The sequence below is a fragment of the Gastrolobium bilobum genome, unplaced genomic scaffold (genome assembly GCF_033153095.1).
Source record: "Gastrolobium bilobum isolate Gb01-03AN ecotype WA unplaced genomic scaffold, APGP_CSIRO_Gbil_v1 utg4323, whole genome shotgun sequence".
Lineage (NCBI taxonomy): Eukaryota > Viridiplantae > Streptophyta > Magnoliopsida > Fabales > Fabaceae > Gastrolobium > Gastrolobium bilobum.
The window spans coordinates 146,961-174,899 of NW_026897184.1; the positions used below are offsets into that span (position 1 = coordinate 146,961).

The window sequence follows — 27,939 nt, forward strand, 5'->3', positions numbered from 1 at the left end:
TAAGATGGATACCAAAAACCAATCAAACGATACACGATTCATATTACGATTTAATAATGTTGGTTAAAATTTTTATTTTCCATTTATAAAGAAAATAAAATAAAATAAAAAAATATTAATCCAATACGCATCCATGCCATGCGCTCGGCACAGCTTGTTCTGAAATGATATAAAATCCCAACGATAACCAAACTCCTTTTACGACGCCAAGCAACTCTGAACTCTTCCAAACTCTGCCGCCAAAATCACTCTCAACGCTGCAACGCACTGTTTCGGCGGCTACTGCATCTTCCACCTATTCTCGAATGCCGAGTCACTGACTCACCCAAAAAAACCGCAATGTCACTTCCCTCTTCCAGGCGCCATTCACTCAGTAACTCGCCCCAATCCGCCGGGTCGACTCAGGATCTCCGGCAGCGAGTCATCACCTGCCTCAACAAACTCTCCGACCGTGACACTCTTTCCGTCGCCGCCGCGGAGCTCGAGTCCATCGCGCGAACCCTAAGCCAGGACTCCTTCTCCCCTTTCCTCTCCTGCATTCACAACACCGATTCCTCTTCCAAATCGCCTGTTCGTAAACAATGCGTTCACCTGTTGAACCTTCTCTCGCGCTTCCACGGCGACGCCCTCTCTCCTTTTGTTTCTAAGATGATTGCCACAGTCCTCCGCCGCCTGCGCGACCCCGACTCCGCTGTCCGATCCGCCTGTGTAGACGCCGTCGCCGCCATGTCGTCGCGGATAACCCGGCCGCCGTTCTCCGCCGCGTTCATGAGGCCGCTCATGGACTGCCTGACGCAGGAGCAGGACGCCAACTCGCAGATCGGTGCTGCACTGTGCCTTGCGGCGGCGATCGAGGCGGCGCCGGACCCGGACGTGGAGTCTATCCGGAGGAGCGCGCTTCCGAGGCTGGGGAAACTAGTGAAGAGCGACGCGTGCAAGTCTAAGGCGGCATTGCTGGTGCTGATCGGGAGCGTGGTCGGCGTCGGCGGCGCGTCGAGCAGCGGAGCGGTGAACTGGTTGGTTCCGTGCCTCGTTGAGTTCCTGAGTAGTGATGATTGGACGGTGAGAAAAGCTTCGGCGGAAACGCTGGGGAAGGTGGCTTTAATGGGGAAAGATTTGACGTCGCAGCATAAGGTTCTGTGCTTGGATGCATTGCAGAATCGCAGGTTCGATAAGGTAAATTGAACTTCTTCTTTTGAATAGTTGGTTGTTTCTTGTTAGATTATCTACTTCGGAAGATAGTGAAATTGAAAAGAAGAAAAACAAAATTGAAAATGACAATGCTGAATACTGATATGATAGAAGTGGTACTGTTGTTACAGGTCAAAGTAGTTCGGGAGACTATGAATGGTGCGTTAGAGAAGTGGAAGGAGGTAACTGATGTATCTGAGGATGTTCCTACTCCGGCTACGTCCGTACGTGCTTCAGTTGGTAAGGCTTTTTTTTTTCTTTTTTCTTTTTTCAAATTGTCTTTAAGTTTGGAAGTTACATTGCAAACAGTGATATTTGTAATTCATTAGTAGTGCTTCATGAAGATTTGGTCTGGTAAACTAATGCATCCTTTTGCTGATGTGAATCTTCATGTTGGATTCTGTTAGTTTCAGTTTGGCTGAACTGAGTTCAAGAGTATGAATGATATGGGAGTTATTATAGTTGTCAGTCAGTTTGATATCCCCTTAAAGTTGGTGGTGAAAAATTTAGGGATGGGTTTTTCATAAAAATTTTGGTATAAAACTTATCCATGAATTTTTCACCTCGTTAAAAAACGAGGTGAACACCAAGCTGAGGGTAAATGGTAAACATTTAAGAATTTGAAGTTAAGATTCCATCTAATTGTTTCTATATTTTCTTTATATTTTAACCATTGAAGGAATGAAGCTCTCACAACTGCTGGTGAAGTAATCTCCTCATTTTTATGTTGTTGGCTTTTTCTCATAGGCCCAGATGATGGTAAAGGTCAGTTTGTCACTAAAAGTTCCCCCAATGTTGGCTCTAAATCTACTCAATCAAAGAAAACAGTCCCTGCCAATAGGTCCCCTCCATCTGCAGTTTCAGTTGTATCCTCAATCAAAAGAGAGAATCCTCTAAAGAGTAATGACAAGGATTCGAGAATGGGGACATTGCATCGGCAGGATCACGGGGAATTCTCAGAGGAGAAACTTGATACTCCAGTATCAAATTCCTGCCCCTCAAACATGTCTAGGGAAGATGGTATTAAAACATGTGATTTCAAAGTTTCTAAGCCAGCACCAGAACAAAATGGGATAAATTCAAGGGCTGAGATAAAGCGTGTTCTCTTTGGCAAGAATTCTGATGAGAAATTGCGGAGATTTGGTGGTTCGAAATCTCGGGTGGTTCCATGTTATGATGATGGCAATCTTGACCCTGATGTTACAGTCAACAATGTAAATGAAGTTTGTGAGAGCCCACAAGATGTTGAGGATTTGTCTTTGATCCGTGAACAACTTTTTCAAATTGAAAACCAGCAATCAAATCTGTTAGACCTTCTCCAGGTATATTATTGTGCCTTGATATACCTTTTACTCTGCTTTGGCTTAGTAAATAACCACATCCTTTTTAGCTTATATTCTTTTCCTTTGATTGGCTGAAATTCTATTATTGACTATAATCCCTTTTTGGTCTTTTGCTGTATCTGACTTTCATCCTCCCTTCTGAAACTTGTATAATGAATAAGGCATGGTTAATTATCTGGAGCTATGATTATGAATTGATTGGGAATGAAAAATTTCATCTCTTATTTTCTCTCCCAATGGGCCTTTACTATTGCCATGTATGTTCGTCCATCTTTATCTGTGTGGTCATCTCATGTAGTCCACTCTCACCTTTTCATTTCCCCCCTTTATTTGTGTGTTTGGATGAACGCTGTACTTCTACCACATGATTAGAATTTGGAAGTACCTTCTTCCTTGTATTTAAGCCGTCCTTAGTAGTAGTAAATAGTAATACCCAATGGCCTTTCTTAAAAGCTTACCTGACTCGTAAAATCGAGGAATTATATATATTTCTGACTCATGTCCTCGTCTTTATTCGAATATAGAGATTTATCGGAAGCTCCCAAAGCGGGCTGAATTCTTTGGAGACACGTGTACATGGCCTAGAGGTGGCCCTGGATGAAATATCATATGATTTGGCAGTATCAAGTGGCAGGATTTCCAATACTGATGCCACAGAAGACACGTGTTGCAAGCTACCTGGTACTGATTTTTTGAGTTCTAAATTCTGGAAGAAGACAGAAGGTCGGTATTCCCAATCAAGGTTCTCTTTAGGAAGCATAGCGTCTACAAATGCTGTGCATAATGCAACTGATAAAGATGGAAGCAAAGAAATATTATCTGCAAAGAACAAAAGATTTCAGCATGGTAGGGGTGGATTTTTTATGAACCCATTGGCAGAAGTTCAAAGCGATTTCAAGGGGCATTTTGGGCAACATTCATACATAAGGCCTGAAAACATGGTTCAAGACACTGATAGAGCACAAAGTAACAATGCCAGCAGATTTGTTGGCATTTTACCAACTAGTGAGGCACTGAGGAACCGGAATATCAGGTAACTATATTTGTGATTTTAATTGTTGTTATCTTAAAACACTATTGTACACAATTATAATATTTTGTTGCTCCTTTTGTTTCAATTTTGTAATTGAATTATGTGTGGGCTGTGGCTTGTTGACTTTGGTGCAAGTCATTATAAGTACCAAGTGGGAACTGGTAAATCATTCGTTCTGTAATTTCAAAATGGTAATCGTGGATTTGAAAAGTTACAGTTTGTATTGCTTTGGTAATTATTACATATACATCAACACTGATAAGCCAGCTATGTATAAGTTAGTTGCGGCCATTTTAGTTGGGCTCGTTAATGGTCTTTTTATGACACACTAGAAAGTCACCATCGTGGTTTTATTAGCCTAGTTTGTAATAGTATATGGGTAAACTGGGTTGTTTGTATTCATTTTTGTTTTGATAGTCATTGACCACTATCTGCATCCTTTTTCCATCCCCTCACTTGGCCAGAAGTTTGAAGTTCTGTTAATTGCATGTGTAAGAGATAACTTATGAATGGATTTATTTATTTATTTTTTCCTTGTAATTTATCAGGTCATCGGTGTAGTGAAGACAAAATGTCTCAATGGGTATTTTATTGCAGCAAGCATCATACTCACAGATCACTAATTTGTAGATGAACCACGAAAGTCAATCTTCCTACTTGTTGATCCAGGTTGCTGTGAAGGAGAGTTGTTAACTTGAAGCAATTATTGGTAAATTATTATTTAGAAAAGGCTATTTTCCACAAAATTGTCCATACTGAGGCAGAGTCAGCAGCGTGTGGATTTGGAAGTAATGCAGGGCGGAGTTTTCTTGATGTGTAGCTTAAATGAAGAAATGTGATACGGGCGTAGGTGTTTTTTTGATATTTATCATAATTATATTTGTCTTTGCTATCATCTGTAGAAAAAAAATTATGTTGTGCTGTTCAGAAGAATTCCGAGCCTTCATCTTAATTAAAGTAGAGAAAGGAGTGTGCGCATTAAAAACAATCATTTTAAATGGGAGTGGATAATTATTGCCACAAAATATTTGATGGAGCAAAGGGAGATGCAATTATGTAAATATTAGTTTATTTAATGCTTATATAATATATTGACATCTAGGGTGTCCATAACAATCTTTTTAGAATTATTTTTTTTTAATTTTTATTTTCGAGAACAGATATGGGTAGAAAATTTGTTTCGTAAAATTAGTTTATTTTTTTGTTCATGGGATGAATCGGTTTAATTTTTGTGCTGGGAAATAATTTTTTTTTTGTTTTGTTTTCGGACACAAAATGATAAACAAGTCTCTCTTAATCACTCTTTACCATCACTATCATCTCGACACGATCACCGCCACTATCGTCGTACCACTAGTGTCGTTATCACCACCGCTACTACCATGATGCCACAACCACCATCATCGCCACTATCACTATCACCGCTACCACTACTATCATTACTGTCACCGCCATCTCCACCAACCACTACCATATCGTCGCAGCTACTGCTATCACTATCGTCATCGCCACCACCATCATTAACAACGACACCAACCACCACTATCATCGTCGCAGTCACTGCCATCACCACTATCACCGCTACTACCACCACCATCACCGTCACCAATCACCACTGCCACCACCATCATTGTAGATACTGCCGTGAGCACCCCTACCGCCATCACTACTATTACCAACACCACACCATATTGAAAGGAAACTTATGATTCGGAAAAAAATTATACTTAATAGATTTTATTTTTTATTATATTATTTGTTGTGTTATTAAACACAATTCTCATTCTTGGAATAAAAATAGAATATGTTATCAAACATATTTTTTTTCTCAAAAATTGTTTCAAGATATAGAAATATAAAATAATTGTTTCTTTTCAGAAATAGTGTCATGGAATAAAATGGTTGTCTAACACACCTTTAGTCTAATTTGTAGGAGATGTTTGTTTGCGCAAGGGCTTATGAGTTCAAATATCTCGAATATCATTGGAATGAGTTCTCTCATGTAAAAAATTACTCATGTGGTCATGTTATTCGATTACAATCACTTATTAATGATGAAATAATAGAGAGAAGAGTGTATAATTTTAAATGAGTGATTATGATTAAATAACATAATTACATGATCACTTTTTTCCGTGTGAGAGAATTTAAATCTCCGACGTAAATTGAAACCTGTGATTTTTGTGTTTGTGCGTGTTTTTATCTTCATTTATCTCAGACACGGCGGACTGTCCATTTAACCTCGTTATTTACATACTTTTAAACTATGAAACACCGACACTTCAAAATTCCCGACGTGATCCGACAATTCCCGACACTCGTCGACACTCACCGACACTCCGACACTCCAATACTTGTTGCAAAAACTCAAAAAATGTTCAAAGGTTATATTGCGTCGCATTTTGAGTTCCAACTATTAGATTCGTTGGATCACGGTTACTATTTTATTGAGTTTAATATAAACATTTGGGATATCTTATGTTTCTTTGCAAATTGATGAGAATTATAAGTTTAGCTTGAATATTAAATACAATATATATTATATAAATTAAAAATATCATATAATATCAAACTGTGTTTTAGTATGTTGAAATTTAACATTTTTTTTCAAAATTAACGTATCGTATCTTATCGTGTCTCGTGTCTCGTGTCGGTACAACACATGAATGTCTTAAGCAGGGTGTTATGGGAAACGCAGCCGAAAATACATGAGGTTTAAGCACCTCGTGATTAAACTTGAGAAGATCTTAATCCCTGAAAATTACAGGGTTTTGGACTGTTAGTTCCCTATTAAAACAATGAAGAGAAGTCGTTTCTCCATCACTTCAAAATTTCCGTAACCGAAACGCAGAACTCGTGTTGGCACTGCTTGTTCTTTCATTTAGTAAAATCCTACTTATTTCTTGAATACTAAAGTCGAATGCAAATTACTAATTTAGTGCCATTACATATTATTATTTTTATAAATTAGTATTTCTTGTTATAAGAAATAATACTATATTTATATATATAAAAAAGTGTGTGAGGTTATTTTTTTTTATCTCTTATATACACTTTTATATTTGAGTTTGTTTTTTCTACTAGATAATTTATCTGCATTGAGCCCCAAACTATATCATTTTGAGGCAAAAATTAAGATATTTTTGTAATTATAATTTATTTCAAGGTTATAATAGTCTTTTTTATTAAAATTTTTTAATTTATCAACTCAAAATGACGTCGTTTTGAGAATAAATATAGATAACTAATCTATAATTATTGTAGAAACATTAAAGTCTTAATATATATAGACATATTCTATAATATTAAAAATATTATTATTATTTGTTAGAGTAAACACCCTTTTTAATCCCTGACAATATCTACAAAATTCTTTTTAGTCTCTGGCAATAAAAAATGATCAAATTGGTCCCTAACAGTATGTAAAAAGGGTCACGTTAGTTACAGAGGAGTTGACATAAGACTAACATGGCCCTTTTTTCATAATTTTAGGGATCAATTTGATCCTTTTTTATTGCCAATAACTAAAAAAAATTGCGTAAATATTACTAGGGACCAAAAAAGTTGTTTAGTCTATTTTTTATTTATCGGATCCAAAAGCAAAAAATTTATAAACTGAAGCGTGGTAAACCAAAAGGTGTACAAGAAAAGGTGGCGCATCCTAAGCCAAACACTTGGACCGATATTTCTAGATTAACTGGCAACAGGTCTGAGCCAGAAATTAAATATCGGGGATGTCATATTAAATATATGGAATATCATATTCAACCTATTTTTTTTATTACTTATATTATTTACTTATTTTTAATATTGTTAGATTGCAATTTTAATTTACTTTCATTCTTTGGATATTAAATATGAATAGATAAAGTAAATATGAAAAAAAGATAGACATAGTATCCTATGTCAAAATTAGAGCTGGCAAAACGGGTTCGGCTCGGTGGGCCGATCCGCCCAACCCGCTAAACGGGGTAGGGCGGGTTGAGTTTTTCAACCATCTCAAAAGCGGGGCGGAGAGGGGCGGGCTCATTTTTTGACAGGATGATGGCGGGCATAGACGAGTCGAGGCGAGTCAGTGTAAAATAGGCTCGGGTTGGTGGGCCATCTCGCCCAACCCGTCAAATGGAGCGGGGCGGGCTGACTCATTTTTTAGCATGTTGATGACAGGGTAGGGCGGGGTGCGGCGGGACGGTCCACCCACTTTGTCACCTCTACCCAAAATATACATAACACTAAAATTTCTAAGCTTATTTCCTTTTCTTTTAATTTATTTGGCAAATCTCATATGATAGCAAAGATGATTTCATTAATTTGTACAAAACTTTTCAATAACTAAAACAGTTATATGTTTTTTTTGGTAAACCCTATGTGAAAATTTGATTATTTTATGAGGGCCACAACTAAATATATAAAAGAAAATATGAAAATATTACAAAGTTGGGGAGATTATTATATATTTATTTCTCTCTTTCTGCGCCTCTAGATGGTGGAAAAATTTAATATGTTTCAGGTTCATTACTTATTCAATGGCTCTTCTTTATAAATAACAAATTTTGTTTTATTCCTATTCTTTCCTTTTTAGTTCTCTCTCAGTTCTTCTCCTTTTTCTATTTTGGGAAGAGATTATCATGCTCCATGCCCATAAAAAAATATCTCCCGTTGGCAATGTATTTGTCATTTCTATTATATATGCAAAACAAAAGCCAACTTCATTATTTATTGGTTTGGCTGTGATTTAACTGTGCTCTGGAATTAAATATTTTAGATATATATCTTTAATATTACATAACATATTAAGAAGTAAACTAACATAAAATCATATGAACTAAATTGCGTAAAATTTTAAATTAGCATAAAAAATTATATTATATAATTTTTAAAATAAAAAACTAATAATAGAGGTTAAACAATATTCATCCACCATATATTTCATGAAATAAAGCAAAATAAAAATAAAAATAAATATTTTATTGCTTAATGTTTCAAAAATTCACATTGGACAGTAAGTGAAACATATAAATATATCACATGCATAAAAGTTTAGAAGATACTATACTTATAGATTACATATATGATAGTGGGTTCTTACACCCTTGGATGTGTGTAAAGAGATATGAAATTATTAATGTAGTCTCACTAATGTCTTAAGATTTTAGGTTGAAGTCGCACTTCTCAGAGTCAACGTGACTAAGTGGTTATGAATGCGATCCTCACAGTCTTAATTCTATAAATAAAAAAATTAAATATTGTGAAGTTTCTTAGCACAGATAGACTTGCCCTAATGCATATATATCATCCACCTTTCAAGCTTAATGTGCTTTCATTTTAGTCTCACCCAACAACTTAAATTTGTGGATTAAATTGATTTTTTACATGATATTAGAGCTTCAGGGACCACAAGGTAACAAGTTTGGACATGTGTAATATCTACGTTTCAAAATCAAAGAGCTTTTGCGTGAGGGGTATCTTAAAGAATAATATAAATTTTTTAAAAGGCCTTCACCTAACAACTTAAGTTTTTGGATTAAAATAATTCTTTACATAGTATTAGAGTTGGAGTGACTAAGTTGCCACGAGTTCAATTTTCACTATTGTCCACTTTGTGTTAAAATTAAATAAACACAAGGAAAATCAAAAAATGGATCCGTACAACAAAAGATAGACAAAAATAAAATAAAATTGGGTTAGCGCAATTCTGAATTAATTTCTGTTTTAAATCAATTCAAAGCGGTTCACCACTAATTGTGATTGATTTTATTACTTTTGGATCAGCTTGGTCAGTTTTTTGCTCAATCAATTTTGTGAGCTAAATGGAGTTGACACCTCACTAGTTTTTGGGTCAAATTGGCCAGTCTATGATTTTTTATCATTGATAAAAATCACTTGATACACACACACATATAGCGTACAGATTAATTTTATTATTTTGATCTTTTAAAGTTTAAGTCATATTTTAATTTCTCCAGTCCATACACCATTCACCTTCATTATATTGATGGTATATAAAATATTAAAATATAAACTTTCATAGACTAAATTGATTAAAGGTTATATCTTTCTGAAACTAGAATGGGTACCAGCCCAACTTGAATTTGGCCTTGGGTACCAGCCCATAGTAATTTTACTAACTTTATTGATAACGATCCGATATAGTCTAAAGAGGCCATTACAACTAATGGGTCAGCAATGATGCAATAGATAAAATACACTGAGTGGCCATCTGAAATCCCCCAAAAAAGGGAGATTATTTATTATGCTCCGGACCACAATTTTTTTAGGTGATCTCTTAATATAAATAGGAAGGTAAAAATAAAAAGGGGAGAAAATAGCATGAATAAAAAAGGAAAGAAAAAATTGGTTATGAGAGAGAGCACCAAATTATTAGATAATTTGGGGAAAAATCTAATATATTATGGGAGTAGGTACATCTGTCAAATAGAAACGTACCATAGCTGAAATTTCCTAGAGAAAAAACGAGAAGTAATTTTTATACTTTACACTATCTACTACTGGTAGTACATAATGTAAAGTATATAGTCACACCCAATTTTTGTACTACACTTGTATCAAAGATGCGCCGGTGATTTTGAATCATACAAAATATAGAAAAGATGTTCACTCATCATACGTTTTCTTGACATTTTTTTGAGACACTCGAAATCTCATCTATCTAACCTATTTGGTAAAAAACAAATTTTTGTAGAAGTTTAATTGGTTTGTTAGTTACCGTAATTCAATCCAAATTTTAAATTAGAATTATACATATATATATATATATATATATATTGTTAAATAACAAGAAGAGAGAGGAAATTTTTTATAAAACTGTGTGTATTGATATGAATAGGAATGTACAATTTATAGACATACTAATAGGCTAAGCTCAAACCTAATACAATCAGACCTAATACAAAACCCTAATGAAATAAGGAAAATACTAATTACAATATATTTCGAACACTCCCCCTAAAGCTGGAGCATATAGGTCATATGCACCAAGCTTGTTACATATAAACTCTATTCGAGGACCCCTCAAAGATTTTGTAAACACATCTGCTAATTACTCATTAGAGGGTACAAAACTAGTTTTAATTTCACCAGCAAGAACCTTTTCTCGAACAAAGTGACAATCTATTTTATATGCTTGGTTCTTTCATGAAACACTGGATTTGATGAAATGTGCAGAGCTGCTTGATTATCACAAATGAGAGTTGCCTGTCCAGTGTCTCCAAACTTAAGCTCTCTGAGAAGCTGTTTAAGCCAGATGAGCTCGCAAGTAGTAGTCGCCATGGAGCGGTATTCTGCTTCAGCACTTGATCTGGCAACTACACTTTGTTTCTTACTTTTTCAGCAAATCAGGTTGCCTCCAACAAAGGCACAATACCCAGAAGTAGATCTCCTATCAGCTCGACAACCAGCCCAATCAGCATCACAGTACCCAACAACTTTATCTTGACCTTTATCTTCATATTCAAGGCCTTTTCCTGGAGATTCCTTGATATACTTAAGAATGCGAATGACTACATTCCAATGTTCTTGACATGGAGAATTAGGAAATTGACTGACAACACTAATTGCAAATGAAATATCAGGCCGAGTGACTGTGAGGTAGTTCAATATTCCAACCAATCTTCTATACTGCTCAGGATCTGGAAAGGACTCCCCCTGATTTGGTAGAAGCTTGATACTCGGATCCATAGGAGTATCAATAGACTTTGAATTTAACAGAGCAGTTTCTTCAAGAATATCCATAGCATATTTCATCTGAGATATCACAACGCCAGCTTTAGATTGGGCCACGTCGATTCCCAAGAAGTATATAAGTTTTCCAAGATCCTTAGTCTGAAAATGATGACATAAATGTTGTTTCAATTGAGTGATCCCATGTCGATCACTACCTGTGATGACAATATCATCCACATATACCACCAGATAAATAGATCCAGAAGCGGAATGACGATAAAAAAGAGAATGATCAGCTTCACTCCGAGTCATGCCAAATTATTGAACAACACTGTTAATTTTACCAAACCAAGCTCTTAGAGATTGTTTGAGGCTATAGAGAGACTTACGAAGACGACAAACAAGACCTGACTCCCCCTGAGCAACAAATCCAGGAGGTTACTCCATATAAATTTCCTCCTCAAGATCACCATGGAGAAAAGCATTCTTAATATTAAGTTGGTAGAGAGGCCAATGACGAATAGCAGCCATGTCAATAAAGAGGCGAACAGTAGACATTTTCGCCACAGGAGAAAAAGTATCAATAAAATCCAATCCAAACACTTGAGTGAAACCCTTCACCACCAAGCGAGCTTTAAGACGATCCACTTGACCATCAGGTCCAACCTTAACAGCATAATTCCATCTGCAACCAACCACAGATTTTCCAGAAGGAAGAGGAACTAGATCCCATGTGCCATTATGATGAAGAGAACTCATTTAATCAAGCATAGCTTGTCTCCATCCCGAATGTGAAAGTGCATCACCTGTAGTCTTAGGAACAGATATAGAGGACAAAGAGGAAAGGCATGCAAAATATGATGGAGAAAGACGATAGCAACTAATATTGACTGTATACCTGGTCGGAGGGCGAGTATCCCGAGTACCCTTACGAAGAGCAATGGGGAGGTCACTATCCGAAAGTGGGACCGAAGCCGCGGGAGGAGATGCAGTTGAATGTGAGTCCACAGATACATCTGACGAACTATGTTCGATCTCATCAGGAGGGGAGGTGATAGAAGGAGAGTCAGAAACATGGACTGGTAAAGACGGAAGGTATTCAAAAGAGTCGACTAGAAAAGATAACTGTACAGAATCAGTGTCCACAGGAGTAGTAGAAGATCCAAAAAAGGGAACTGATTCAAAAAAGGAAACATCTGCCGAGATAAAGTATCGACGTAAAGTTGGAGAGTAGCAACGGTAACCCTTTTGAGACCGAGGATAACCCAGAAAGACGCATTTATGAGACTTGGGAGCTAATTTATCCAAACCTGGACCAAGATGATGAACAAAACACGTAGAACCAAACACATGTGGAGTCAAAGGATATAAAACTTGATGGGGAAATAAAATAGAGTGAGGTACCTTATGATTGAGAACAGGTGATGGCATACGATTAATGAGATAGCATGCAGTAAGTATAGCATCACCCCAGAATGTGTATGGAACATTGCCATCAATTAACAAAGCACGAGTGGTTTCAACCAGATGGCGATTTTTGCGCTCGGCTACACCATTTTGTTGGGGTGTATGAGGGCAAGATGTTTGATGAAGAATGCCATGAGATGAAAAGAATTGTTGAAATTGATGAGATAAGTACTCACATGCATTATCACTACGAAAAGTATGAATAGGAATACCAAATTGAGTTTTTATTTCATTATAGAGTAACTGAAAAATAGAAAATAACTCAGACCGATTTTTCATTAAAAGTAACCAAGTACATCTGGAATAATCATCAATAAAAGTAACAAAATACTTAAATCCTAAATTAGAGGAATGACGACTTGGTCCCCAAATATCAGAGTTGACCACAGAAAAAGGAGAAATAGCTTGACGACTAAGACGACTTGGGAACGTACTACGAGTATGTTTCCCAAACTGACAAGACTCACAATTTAAATTGGAAAGAGACGATAAATGTGGAACCATCTTCTGAAGCTTTGCAAGACTAAGATGGCCTAGACGAGCATGTATAGTAAGAGGAGAATTCACAGTGGAGCAGGTTGAAGAAGAGAGAAATTGTTGATAGAGGCCCTGAGACTCACATCCTTTGGTAATATCCTTCCTCGAACACTGATCCTAAAAGATGGCAGAGGTTTTAGTAAAAGAAACAACACAGTCAATGAATTTTGTCAAATGACTAACAGAAAGTATGTTAAAAGGAGAATCTGGAACATAGAGAACATGATCCAGAGATAAATTAGGTAAAAGAAGAACTGCGCCAATTCCCCGTGATTGGACCAAAGACCCATTGGCCATAGTAATAGTGGGAAAAGAACCAGTAGTACAAAGGGAAGTGAATAAGGACTTATTACCAGAAATGTGATCAGAAGCCCCAGAATAAAGAGTCCAAGGGCCTATAGAGTGCAACTGAGAGATTCCAACAAAAGAATTACCAGTGGGAGCAATGGATGCAGTAGGACCTGATGTTTGCTTCTCAGACCACTAAGTCACAAATTCGTTAAGAAGAGCAGCTGGAGGTTGTGCACCTGAAGGTAACCCTGGAGCAGAGGTACTAGAGAAAGCCTGAGCAACATGAGCATTCCGAGGAGGTGGAGGTAACCTGCCATGAAGCTTCCAACAGCAGTCAACAGTATGATTGGTCTGATGACAATAAGTGCATAATAGATTTCCTTTAGAGAATTTACGTCCACGACCATAACCTTAAGCAGCAAGAGCGGAAGAGTCAAAAGAATCCACTGGAGGTGTATGCATCATAGAAGGTGCTGGTGACGTAGAAGGCTTAGATGGAATTCTAAGCAAGGTAGACATCACGGAATCCAGTGTAGGAACTGTAGCAGATCCCAAAATTTGATCCCGATTGACAGATAAATGGTCAGGAAAACCATATAAAATGAACAACATAAAAAGTGTATTACGATGTTCCTGTTCCTTAGTAAAATCACCAGTGAGAGGCAGAAGTTCGTTAAGATCATGAAGTAAACTCTTAGCTTTTCCCAAATAATCAAGATAAAAAAATCAGAAAGACAGATCACACAACTAACCGGTAGAAGAGGGATCTGTGTGTCAACGCAAAAAGATGTCGAAACCCAAAAACAGGACCTGATCTAGAACCGTATCAGCAAGACGAAGAGAACGCAACCAGCCGCGGTCGGAAATGAGGCTCCACGCGCCGCCGGTTGGAAGAGGGTGTTGAAGCTTGCACGCGCGCGAGACGTCTTCTGAAGGGGCGGCCGGTGCCGTTGGAACCGCGTTGTCAAGACGAGCACGACGGTAGGCCGGTTGCCGAAAAAATCCACCGAACGGTGGTGGTCAACGGTACAGAAGGGTGAATGCGGAAGAAAAACGGCCGAAAATTAACAACGAGACAGTTCTGGAAAAAAAATTGTAATTGACGATGAATAGTGGGTTCACTGGGAGAGAGAAGAAAAAAATTTCAAAGTTCCTTAGGCTCTTGATACCATGTTAAATAACAAGAAGAGAGAAGAACATTGAAATAAAACTGTGTGTATTGATATGAATAGGAATGTACAATATATAGACACACTAATAGGCTAAGCCCAAATCTAATACAATCAGACCTAATACAAAATCCTAATGAAATAAGGAAATACAATCAGACCTAATACAAAACCTAATGAAATAAGGAAAATACTAATTACAAAAAATATATATATATATATATATATATATATATATATATATATTTTTTGTAAACTAATTACAATATATTTCTAATATATATATATATATATATATATATATATATATATATATATATATATATATAAAATTGAGCCATTGGAAATTTAGAATTATCGAAATTTACGGATTATATTATAAAAAGATATTACTAGGCTTCAAGGAGCAAAAAATTAAAATGCTATGATACATCACCGCATGATTTTATAAGGAGAACTTGATTTTAAATTACATTCTTAATAAATTTTATAATTCATATTAAATTTAATTTATTTTTATGCCTTTGGATCTATTAGCAATTTATGGATCCAAAGTACAGACAACACAATCTTTTATTAAGAGTAAAGCAAAAGGATTCACATCCAAAAGGGGTTAAAATTACGAAGAATGAAAACAGATATGTATTATGCGTAGGACTTGGAAAGCAATACTCACCAAGAACAAAGTTTATCTGTTATCCTAAGTTCCTAACTCGTAACATTGAAGCAAGAAAATATTTTTATTATCCCATAATATTGACGTATTTGATTTGAAAGCGGACTTGATGGCCACCATCCACTTTGCAAATTGCAATTGATTTTTTCATTACAAAGATGTTTGGCCAATTCTACTTTGATTTTCAGCACGTCCCAATTAGGAGATGAACGGTGCAAATCAAATCCTCCTCAAGTAGTTCATTGATTCTTTCAAGTACATAGTTTCAACTGAGACTCGGAGGAGCAATTAAATGGTCATACCATGCCAATAAAAAATACTAAAATAGTCATTACACGATAGAAGTGGAAGATTTCCACGTTTTTCATTGGTCGTATAGTGTTTGAAAATAGGAGCACTGAAATGTTGTTTTTGAGCTTATTATTGATATTCTTAAATTATAAGAAATTTTTAGTTTTGTGACTTTGTCAATGCTTTTTACTTCGAAATACGAGAAATATGAGAAAAGGAAAATATATGTTCCGTTGCTTAATTGCAAAAGAAGTTGAACTCTAAAGGGTTGATTCAAGTGATATATGCTTCATTCTGTTTAAGTAAAATTTTGGATTCAAGTCATTATGAATATAAAAAAATCTTTTTTGGGAGAATTAACTCGATCATAATGTAGATATTCTCAACTCAAATATGATTCGCCTAGTGATTTATCTAAAAAAAAAGGGGTTGAACTCTCAGTTAAAATTTACAAATATATGTTCCAATCAATCAAGTGAGTTACGCGGGTAATTTCATTAAAGTTTAACTTCATACAATTCGATGTTATATAGATTTAAATTTTTGAGAAAGTAAGATAGGAAAGGAATCATTTCATCATACAAGCCAACATCTCCAAGAAATTTGTACTAGTAAGTATTTAAGAAAACTATCAAGCCCTTAAAATTTTGAAATGTATACTGAAGACGCAAACAAGCCTTGTGTGCTTATAACAAGTACTGTAGAAGTGACTTCTCAACAAAGAGAGAGAGAGAAAAAAAGAGAATAAATCTAATAAATTAGTCCCATATTCAATTGTATTAAGTGATATAATACTATTCATCCCATGATAGATAAATAAACAGTGAACCAAACTATCCGTTGCTCAATTCTATCTTTAATCAATTTATGTTTATTGGATGCTGGCCACTGCTTGCGTTTGACAAGTTTGAATATTAGTTGCTGTACTGAAAAATATTCCAAATACGTTGAAGAATTTGGTTTATTATTGTTTTTATTATCGTCACTATTATCGTTATCTTCTTTCTCTTGATAATGACTCATACGAATGTATATCTGTCATTATCTATGGAGATATATAGTTACCGTCTGTGAATACATAAATAATAGAGAATCTGGGGTCACTGTCCCATGCTCCGTTTATTAATCTTCTAGAGTTAAGTGTCTTAATTGAGGGGACTTTTTCCTTTTCATGAATCTCTTTTTTCTTTTTTCTTGGAGACCATGATAAGTTTATAACAATATTTGGAAATTATGCAATATGTTTTTTTTTATTACTTCCCAGCATTGCACGTATCTCTTTCTCAACCGCACTAAAAAAATTTGGTTGCTGAAACCAACAAAGCATAAAGCAAAAGCCTAACTCTGGAAAACAAAAGCAAAGGTGTTTACGTAAAGCAAGTTCAATTACAGCAGATCACACTGAAAATTTGCCACGACCAAACTCCAAGTGGCCCCACTTTTCATTCGGGAGTTTCTTCCACTTTCATGATAATGATATTGTATTTATCATCTCTATTTGCGATTTTGATTCTTAACTCCCTCCCACCTCAACCCCTCTTTTCTTTTCCTATCTATTATCTGTCGATCGATATTTCTTAGCCTCTTCGTTTAGGTGAAAAAATAGCAATCATAATAAATCATCCTCTTCTCCCCCTAAAACTACTGTTAGTTGTTACGCGGGCATTTAATAATTAACATATGACAAATGTTATTATAGCAAGATATTTTTATATATATTTATTAATTTTTGTTGTTGTAACTTGTAAGCAATTGAGTTTGTCAGAAAATTATTTTACGATATTTTTGTTTGTAACACTCTGCCTATTATTACAAACTTATATGCATTTGCGTCTAAAACTAGGAAAGAATAGGAGATATTTTTATTAGAAAAAACCGGAGAGATTTTATTTTTAAAGGAAAAAATTAGCGTGAGTGCTGGCCACGAGGACCACGTCTAGCTCATTTAGAAAATAGGAAAATTACTAGGCAACACTAAGGAAGAAAATATTTTTATTTTTGGTTTTTAGTATTTAGATGGGTACGTGGCACCAAATACAAACTATTCCTTTTTAATACTGTACATCTTTAAATACAAACTATTTTAAGGGTAAAAAAAGACACAGAAAATTGTAAACTTTTGTCATCCGGATTGCCTTGAACACAGAATAATTAGATTATCTTTTTACTTTTTTAAAATTATATATTGACTAATAACCAACAACCCAGTAATCATTTTAATAATTGGTTAAACAAAAAAATCATTGAAGAAAAACCAGTAATCTCTTGGGGATTTTTAAGATCACAGCAACATTAAAATCTACAAATTAACTCTAATTCCATTTAATTAGTAATACCATTGCCAATTGCCTCACTAATCACTATATTTCTTGATTACGGAAAGGTTTATACTGAGGGAGGCACTGCAGACAGACTACGTATAAATGTATATATATAAATATAGAGACAGAGCACGTGGCCGCAAAGTGCATTTTTCGTATTAACAAAACAGAAGCTGCCAAAAGACATTCCCCATTTTCTTTTATTTTCCCATTGAAAAAGTAGACAACCGAATGCAAAACCCTTTGCTTGGTCATAATAATGCTAATTAATCATACATTCTAATGTAGTCCAACTCACTTATTCGGACATTGCATGTTTCTGCACGGTAGGCACACATATATTAAATCATTTAATTTCAATGTAACTTGTTTTCATAAAAGTAGAATAATATTTGGTCCAATTTATTTCTGTACATTATTGTTCTCAAAGTCATTATTTTATATACCTAATAATAATAGCACATTAACTCACTTATAGGTGGAAAATAACTCCTTACCGGAAGAGGAGAATTACCACCAAGTATAAAATAGTGTTTTACTGATATTTTAACTAGAAATTGAGATTGATTGCTCGTGTTTTTGGGAGAAAAAGATATTACCATTGCTTCAGAACAAGGAAAAGAATTTTATCAGAGGCTTTATCCATTTCTGAGATCAATCTGCATACAACTCAGGCAGAGGAAATATAAAACATACCTAGCAAGGAAACTACAAAGGAAGAAGCAAAACATAAAGAAACTCTGTCTCTATCGTGTTGTCATTTTAATTTTGTTGTATACTTGCAAGTGGCATTATCAATAGCAAATAGCGTTTTTGTGGGTGGAATAGGAAAAAGACAATTATCACGTCGTTTATATACTGCTCTAATAAGTGATAATTGGGTGGAAAGGACATAAACCACTCGTTTTAAACAAGTTGGCCATACTTTGAATATGCTAACAATATATTATTTGATAAATTCTTTAATATATATTTTATTATTAAATCGCTTTTATGAAAATAGAAAATAAGCTCAAAACACATATAGGATGCAATATCATAAACTCAAGAGCGAGACTTTAAAGCCAAATCCTGATAAAATCAAGTGCAGAGTCATTATCTAGTTGAAGTCCAATGCGTTGAATTGGAACAATGTTGAAGAGTTCTAAGAGAGAATCAACAACTTTGTCAATAATTATGGAGAAATAATTGAGTATGTTATCATAAATGATGTTTGAATGAATTAAATGATTATCTCGTATGATTTATTTAATATATTCTCGAAAATAAATGTTATAATGAAATGATATCCAAAATTTTATCTATGAGCTTGTATTACCTTGTCAATGATTATACGAGGGTGAATACATCATCAATAAAAACTACATTAAAAACAAACTTTTGAAAGAGTCTTGTATAGTTTCCCAATTGATGAAAAAAAGTGCGCATCTAATTATAGGGGAATGTTATATTTATAAATTTTTTGTTTACAAACTATATTATATCTGACCAATAAGACACTCTTGAGTGAAGTATGACCGGTCAGAAATAGTGTAATTTATAAATTTATAAATTTGTTTTTATCAATATAACCCTTCTCCTAATTATAACATCAAACTTCTTGAATAAAGACTCTGCCCATGTTGAAAAAAAAAAAAAAAACTACAAACGAGTGTCCTTTGTTAATATTATTCTCGTGGATTGCTCATTCACTTAACTATCTTTAAAAATCTGTCCATTTTCTCTTATGGGGTGTTTGGTAGAAGGAAAAATAATTTGGCCAAATTTGATAGGAGGAAGAGCAAAAAAATAGTTGAATTTTTTTTTTTGCCCGGTTGCAGTTTTGCACATGATTTCTTAATCAAAGATTGCCATAGAAGGCATGGTAAAAAAGTTTTCCCACACGGTGGGAAGGGAAACACAATTTTGTAAGATAAAAATACCCAATGGTGTCAACAAAACAGAAGTGCCGTGATCCACAACTGACTGAAACAATAGTTTGCTCTTTGTTACTGATGGTGTCATGGTTTTGTCAGTGAGCAAACATATTGCATAAATGATACAATATATTAAGAGAGGTATTGAGCTGACGGGGCAGACAATGTATAAGCAATTATCTGCAGCAGTATAAAGATGTCCAGCCATGACAATGCATCTTGGAAGTTGCAAGCATACTTGCTGCTATAAATCCATACCTCAAACCTACCTGAACATGGCAAAAATGATCTTTGTTGTTTCAGATGTATATTTATCACGTCATTTGGGAAAACATTGGAGAGACATGGAAGAGAGGTGAAGTATTACGCAGAGAAAGAAACGAATATGGAGAGAGAGAGACAAGGCAGGGAAAAAATAACTTTTTTATGATAGAGTTTCAATTTTCAAAATGTGGGGTAATTTGATAATTTTGTTCACTTTTCTATCAATATTTTACATTCATCCAAATATAATATTAGTAAAATTCACACAACTTTCACACAAAAAATTTTCTTTACCAAACATTTTCGTAACTTACCTGAAAATAAATAAATTCACACCATATTCTAGAAAATCTTTTTTTTTCCGGTAAAAAAAATATCTCTTATGTCAAATGCCCCTTGGCGTTCATACAAATTTGGCTTAATAAATAAATGAAAAAATTGCACTTCAAATGGGTTTTTCCTCTAAGTGCCCGTTTGGATCATTTTTTTTAAGCTAGAAGCTACTTATAAGTAGAAACTAGGTCAAATAGATTTTGAGAAAAACTCTTATAATAAAAAAACTCTTTTTTTATAATGAAGAAAAAAGTTAAAAGCCAAAAGCTCCGATAAGGAGATTTTTTTAAGCTCTTATCAACAATTATTGAATTGTGTGCTTTTTTTTAAATGAAGAGTTATAAAGATAGAGTTTTCTTGAAATATGTGCATTTAAGCTAAGAAATTTATGTAATCACCAAACAGTTTTTAACTTTTTTTCTAAGCTCTTTTTTTAGCTTTAACTTGTAAATAATTTCTAATTTAAAAAAGAGAGAATCCAAACAGAATCTAAAAATGATGGCTTAACTCGTAAAATTTAAAATAAATGTTTGAATTGCGTCATAAATTGCTTCAATAAGTGAGAGACTAATCAGCGAAGATAAAGACTCCTCATAAGTCACAACTGTATATTTTTTTAAATGTAAATTTTAAAATCGAATTCAAGATTATATGCTTTAAGGAATGTAATCCTCTTGTTGTGAGAAAAATAGTTAGTTGCCCTTGAATGACTAATTTGAGTGCTTGTAACAAAATATGGCATTGATTACTTATTATTATGATGGAAATTATATTTATCATATTACATGAGATAATTTTGTTTAATGTCCGTACAAAAAGTGAGAGACCCATTTTTTTTTCTCTTCTTATTAATGGATCTCACTCATTTTTGTGTGTGTTGCATGATAGAAAATTATCTCATTCAACATGATAAACATATTATCCTATTATTATTATTATTGATTTGGTATATATATTTTCTTAACCCATCAACTTTGTATTTTACTTTTCAAAATGAAAATTAAAGGGTGAGGAACCATTACATAAAAACATTTCATTTATTCTCTATCTCTCTATATAATTTGTCAAAATCTTTGTTTTTAAACCCTGAGGGGGCAAGCCGATCATCCATTGCACAGATTCCTTGGATTTGTTTTTCTGAAGGGCGCTTATGAATTGGTCTTATAAAAGTACTCTCTTGTTTGTATTTCGCAACATTTAGACGCAACTAATTTTTATTAGAGTAAACATCATTTTTGGTCTCTAACAAAAAATACGGTCTCCACTTTAGTCCTTACAAAAATAAATTAGTCAGTTAGTCCCTAACAAATTTAAAGTGGACCCATTTTGGTCCTTTTGAAGGACTAATATGGGTCTTTTTTGAATTTGTGAGGGACCACGATTTTAACTAAACGAGTTCACTTTGAATTTGTTAGGGGCTAACTGACTAATTTTTTTTTGTAAGGGACTAAAGTGGGGACCGTGTTTTTTGTTAGGGACCAAAAAGAGTATTTACGCCTTTTTTTTTTTTGATAACAGTATTTACGCTTTTTATTATAAGCAAAATTGTCATAGTTTTGTGTCAGGAAAAAAGAAGCATCCTTTTGACGACACAAGCTTGTTTCATTTTAGGTGTTTTACACAAAGTATGATCGATCGTACTTTGTGTAAAACTGAAAAATTGCTTTTTTTTTTCTCTTCCCAGTCACATAACTGATATGTATGTGTAAAATGAAAAAAAAAAGTAAGTTTTCAGAATTACACAGAGTACGACCGGTCGTACTAAATCACTAAAAAGACACAACTTGTGTTTTTTTGAATGACACACACTAAACCTTTTGTGTCAACAAGCAGTTAACATTATTGTCCATGATGACCATTAAAATGTTAATGCAAACGATAAAACAACATTTCACTGATTAATAAATTATTTATTCTCTCTTGTTAAAACCCTAGCCGTTATATTCTGCTTTACAAAATCGTGGGTTTCTCTAATTTGAGAACGAAACTGATTTTAGAACAGTCAAATTCGTTTGGGAAATTTGGGTTTGATCTCCAACGATGAATTTTGACCCTTTTGTGACATTGGAATTTTTTTTCAAAACTTCAACAAACGTTAGTTTTGTAAAATCAGCTCACACTTTCAAAAATTATTGACAATCAATCGAATATAGAGGATCAAGAAACTTGAGCTAATATTCTTGGGAATATTTGGGTCTATCAAATAATTTTTTAATAACATTTTTTAAAAATTCACTTTCCCAAAATATTTTCAGGAACAAATTTTTTTTTCTCTACCAATTGCTCCTTGAAATTTCATTTTTTTTTTTTGTAAATGTAATATTTTACTGTACCACCTATATGCTTGGTCAAACACATGATTAATGAGTGTTTCCTTTGTTCTTTGTTCTTTATTTTCTATATATGTATTTTTTCCTTAATAATTATAAATGTAATATTTTATTTTCAATATACTTATTATTTTTTAAAATTTTAATAAAGAAATGTAATTTTTTATTGTCATCATTTCTTTTCCAAAATGTTGAATAAAAGCAAGTTAATATTTTTTTAGCTAATATCTTCATAAAAACACTTATCAAGCAATTAATAATAACAAATATCGAATAAAAGATAGATTTTTTAAACTCCCACTGTATTAAGTGCATATTTCAGGAAGATTTTTTTTTCTCTAAAACAGACTTTTTTCTGAATAAAATTTGTTTTGAGTAAATTATTGAATGTTTAGGAAAAATATATAAAATTAACTTTAAAAAAAAGATTATTTACATCAACAGAAAAAATGACTTATTTTAAAAAGCTTCTTTTTTATAATCTAAAAAAGCTTCTTTGATAATTATTAGTTTAATTATTTTGCAGATGTGGTTTCTTTACCAAATTTGTCCTTTCGCATTTCTTACTTCTTCGTATATAATCTAAACAAATTATTTCATACCCTTTCTAAAGTAATTTACTATGTAGGAGTGGATTTTTATAAAAAAAAATTTAAACAAAACATATCATCTCAAAATCATTTTTGGCCAACATATTAAAATATAAAATTAATTTAGTCATAATTGATTTAAAAATCAATTATATGTAGAATTAATTATAAAAATGTTATGGAATATATAAGTAATGTTAGCATTATATTGGTTATTTACTAATTTTAACTCTTGGCGGAGGATATCATTATCATATTAATTATAACAGACGATGTAAGAAGCTGAAAAGTATCGCATTCACTTCACGCGCTATAATGAGCGTAATTAGTGAAAGTAAACACTAACAATAACACAATCGAAGCTTTTCAAACCTCAGTACAGTCCACCCGACTGCAGCCAGTCAGATTCTCTGATTTAGTTGGCATATCTTGACATATACCATAAATACTTTATTTTTTTTAGTATTTTTTAAATTAACATTTTTTTTTTCAATTCCCTAAGAAATATCATTATAACATAAGGTGGATTATGTTTATAATTTTTTTTTTATAAACTATATTATTTACTAGAGATAGTAAATTGTGTGTTGGAATATACTACTTCTGGTATATAGTATAATTTATAAATAAAAAATTTATAAATATAATTTTTTTATTACATATATTAATAGAATTTTATCAAACCTAACCATAGTTACCAGTATCTTACGAGATATGATATGATACGATTCACAAGCTCAATTATATGTATTGTGAGGTGTATCAAAAAAGGATTTGTATTTTTCGATACGATATGAAACAAAAATTAAATCAAAATTTATAAATTTTTAATATAAAACAATTAATAAATATTTGATTTGCGATTTAAATTAAAAGAATCTTTTTCGGAAGAGGATTATGGATTAATTATACAACTGATAGATGTTGATAATGATAAAATTAGTCTTAATGATTGATAAATAAAAATAACTGATTTGTATTTTAATTACTTATGTATTTTTTTATTGGATCATTTTATAAACTTGAATTTATATGATATTAATTATATTATATATTTTTAAATTATTTTTTATTATATTTTTATATTTTATGATTCGATACGATTCACCGTAAAAAAAAAAATCAGTCATACAATAATACACTATACATAATACAATTCAATAACCTTAAACCCAACTAATTAAATTAAAAAACACTTTACTCGAAAGTAGCTTAATTTGTGTATTATACGCTCAAAACCAGTAAGACCTCCAATCAAATGATTGTTTCACGCACGCACCAAGGCTACCCTCATCCCCAAATCTCTTTTCATTATTCTCTCTGTTGTTTCCTTTGAAATGCTTTTTTAATCTTAGGTAGAAATATATCATATTAATTTATACAGAATATAATAAAGGAACAGAAAGTATCACATTTATTTCGAGCGCAGCGCTAAATGAGCGAAATTGATGACAGTAAACAAAAAAATTAACAGTAATCAATGCAAGTTTTTCTCACCTCACTCAGACCATCCAGCCAGAATCTCTAGTTTAGTTTTGGACACTCAATTCTCACAATCTTATTTATTCTATAGGGGAAGAGAGAGAGAGATAGAGAGAGGAAGCATCTTCTTTCTTTTTCTTTCTCCTTTGGCAACTCAACCAATACGCGTCCAGTTTCCAATTCCAAGCCCCCCATTCCCTCTATTCTTCACATTCTTTCTTCGTCTTTAATATCAACTCAATCATCTTCTTCTTATTACCCCCCTCGATTCTTTCTTCATCTTCAATACCAACTCCATCATCTTATTATTCTTATTTCTTCTACCAATTCAGAGAGAGAAAAAACAAGATGGAAGCAGAGCAAAGGAGGAAGAGAAAGCGTGTGCTGGGGAGGCACCTTCATATATCATCAAGATCATTTTTTCTTTGCTTTTCCTTCTTCATCTTCCTCTTCTTCTTGTCCTCTCACCATCGCTTCACCATCTTCTTCACCCCCTCCACCTTACGCCTCCCTCTTAAAGCCTCATCCTTATCCCTCTACTCCACCGCAAGCCACTCAATTCTTGACCCTCTTCACCACACCACCACCACCACCTCCTTCACCCTCCAACACCGCATCCTCTTCCCCGATCACCTCCTCCTCCTCATCCTCACCAACCAACAAAAAACCCAACCCCACGAACTAGAGTGCGTCTACTACACCCTCCTCACCAACGGTTCGGCTTCCGGTTCACCTGAACCGGTCCTTGATGTTCGGGTTCAACCGGTCCTGTCCACGGACCGGTACGACGAATCTCGATCTATCGCCAGGTGCCCATTTCCCGGGGCGAACTACTCCGGCGCTGGAGCCGCCAAAGCCGTCGACTTGCGGCGGCGCGGCGAGGTTGGTCGCCGGGGTTTGGGTTTTTCGATGAACCAAACGGTTGAATCTTGGGACAGGGTGGCGTACGAGGCGACCCTGGATGGCGACACCGTGGTGGTGTTCGTGAAAGGACTGAACCTCCGACCCCACAAGATCTCGGATCCGAGCCGTTTCCGATGCCATTTCGGGCTGAAGAGTTTCAATAACGAAAGTGCCTTTTTGCTCACGACAAGAGTGGTTTCGGTGGCTCAAGAAGTTGTGAGGTGCGGGTTGCCGCAGAGCATCAGGAACAACCCGTATAAGGCTCGAGGGATTCGGGTAACTGTGAGCTATTTGGGTGGCAACGTGAGGCACCCGGTTCGTGCCCTTGTGCCTTCTGTGGCTAGAGTTGGGATACCTGGTGGTGGAGGTGGTCCTAGAGATCAGAGGAGGAATAGAGTGAAGCATGAACTGTGCGTGTGTACCATGGTGTGGAACCAAGCTTCTGCGCTCAGGGAATGGATCATGTACCATGCCTGGCTTGGAGTTGAGCGTTGGTTTATCTATGATAACAACAGTGATGATGATATTGAAAAGGTGATTCAGGATCTTGACCTTGAAGGTTATAATGTTAGTAGACAGGCCTGGCCTTGGATTAAGACTCAAGAAGCAGGGTTTTCCCACTGTGCTTTGAGGGCTAGAGAGGAGTGCAAATGGGTTGGGTTCTTTGATGTTGACGAGTTCTTCTACTTCCCAAATGAATTTCATCACATGTTGGGGCAGAGTGTTCCTGGTGAGAATTCTCTGAGATCAATGGTTGCAAATTTCTCATCTTCAGCATCCATTGCGGAGATAAGAACAGCTTGTCATAGCTTTGGGCCTTCTGGGTTGAACTCACACCCTAAAAAAGGGGTTACTATAGGGTACACATGCAGGCTTCAGAGTCCTGAGCGGCACAAATCCATTGTGCGGCCAGATTTGCTTGATATCAGTCTTCTGAATGTGGTGCACCATTTTCAGCTGAGGGAGGGGTTCAAGTACCACAACATGCCTGAAGGTTCTGCTATAATTAACCACTACAAGTACCAGGTATGGGAGACCTTCAAAGCCAAGTTCTTCAGAAGGGTTGCTACCTATGTTGTCGACTGGCAGGAGGACCAAAACAAAGGATCAAAGGATAGAGCACCGGGACTGGGAACCGAAGCCGTTCAGCCACCTAACTGGCGGCTACAGTTTTGTGAGGTTTGGGATACTGGCCTGAAGAACTTCCTTCTGTCTTATTTTGCTGATCCTGCAACAGGTTTGATGCCCTGGGAAAGGTCTTTTCTGTAATGGATACTAATCAGGGTGCTAACGTCTTGGTAGCTGGTACCCCATGTATAGTATGATAGTCATACTTGTTAGGCATTCATTCTTTTCATTTTTTGGGGGGCTTTCTGTTCTGTTATCGAATTTTTGTTTTTGTTTTTTTTTTAAATGATTTTATAGATATGAAACAAACACACAGCTTATACAGATGTATATTTGCAGCAATATGAATGAATTTCCCTTCTGTTAACCTCGCTCTTGTGAAATATATAAAGCACATAATAATCATGTTGACAAAGCATAGATACATCAAATAACCTGTTTGCTACCCCTCTTTCAAATAACCTGTTTGCTCCTAAGTTTGAACTTCTTTCCTGCATAGTTTCTTGCACATTGAAGTTGCTGCCTTGGTGCCCTCTTGGTAAAATTTACTTGTCCAAGAAAAGCTGGTGTTTAAGTGATAAACCCCAGCTTTTCTTTAATTAAGTGATAAACTATTAAACCTATCTAAACACAAGTCTCAGCAATGGTAAACTGCTGGTCAATACCAAATTGTTTATTCTTTTACTGCAACTTGCAACTGCAAGCTGAAATTAGAAAAAAAAACAACTGAAAACATATGAAAAGGTTTTTAACTAAATTGGTTTTGTTGAAAGGCCACAACATAATTAATTAGGTGTTTCTGTGGGAAGGACTGGGGGAGTACGTGACCGTCGGCTTTGTTTTTTATGCCGGTTCTAAGAAACAATTAATTGGGATATTTTATTTTATTTTTGGGTAAAAATGGAAATATTAGAATTTGAAACCAAAGTCAATCACTGGAAGTAGTCCAACAAAAATGTGCTGATGTGTACAGTAAGTTACAATTACTCGC

General features: G+C 34.7%; 2 protein-coding genes across 2 annotated transcripts; both read left to right on the forward strand.

Moving 5' to 3' along the window:
• Window positions 1-309: 309 nt before the first annotated feature.
• Window positions 310-4,596, forward strand: LOC133304774 (TORTIFOLIA1-like protein 4). The gene is made up of 5 exons (XM_061504837.1): window positions 310-1,176; window positions 1,323-1,431; window positions 1,939-2,513; window positions 3,059-3,567; window positions 4,116-4,596. The coding sequence occupies exons 1-5, from the start codon at window positions 340-342 to the stop codon at window positions 4,126-4,128; spliced, it is 2,043 nt and encodes a 680-aa protein (XP_061360821.1). The 5' UTR covers window positions 310-339; the 3' UTR covers window positions 4,129-4,596.
• A 20,383-nt stretch (window positions 4,597-24,979) lies between these two features.
• LOC133304763 (glycosyltransferase family 92 protein RCOM_0530710) lies at window positions 24,980-27,311 on the forward strand. The gene has a single exon (XM_061504821.1). The coding sequence runs from the start codon at window positions 25,266-25,268 to the stop codon at window positions 27,087-27,089; it is 1,824 nt and encodes a 607-aa protein (XP_061360805.1). The 5' UTR covers window positions 24,980-25,265; the 3' UTR covers window positions 27,090-27,311.
• The last annotated feature ends 628 nt before the right edge of the window (window positions 27,312-27,939 follow it).

Coding starts and splice junctions, on each gene's coding strand:
- LOC133304774 (XM_061504837.1), top strand. CDS start 340: ATGTCACTTCCCTCTTCCAGGCGCCATTCACTCAGTAACTCGCCCCAA. Junction 1,432..1,938: donor GTCCGTACGTGCTTCAGTTG/GTAAGGCTTTTT, acceptor TTTTTCTCATAG/GCCCAGATGATGGTAAAGGT. Junction 2,514..3,058: donor ATCTGTTAGACCTTCTCCAG/GTATATTATTGT, acceptor ATTCGAATATAG/AGATTTATCGGAAGCTCCCA.
- LOC133304763 (XM_061504821.1), top strand. CDS start 25,266: ATGGAAGCAGAGCAAAGGAGGAAGAGAAAGCGTGTGCTGGGGAGGCAC.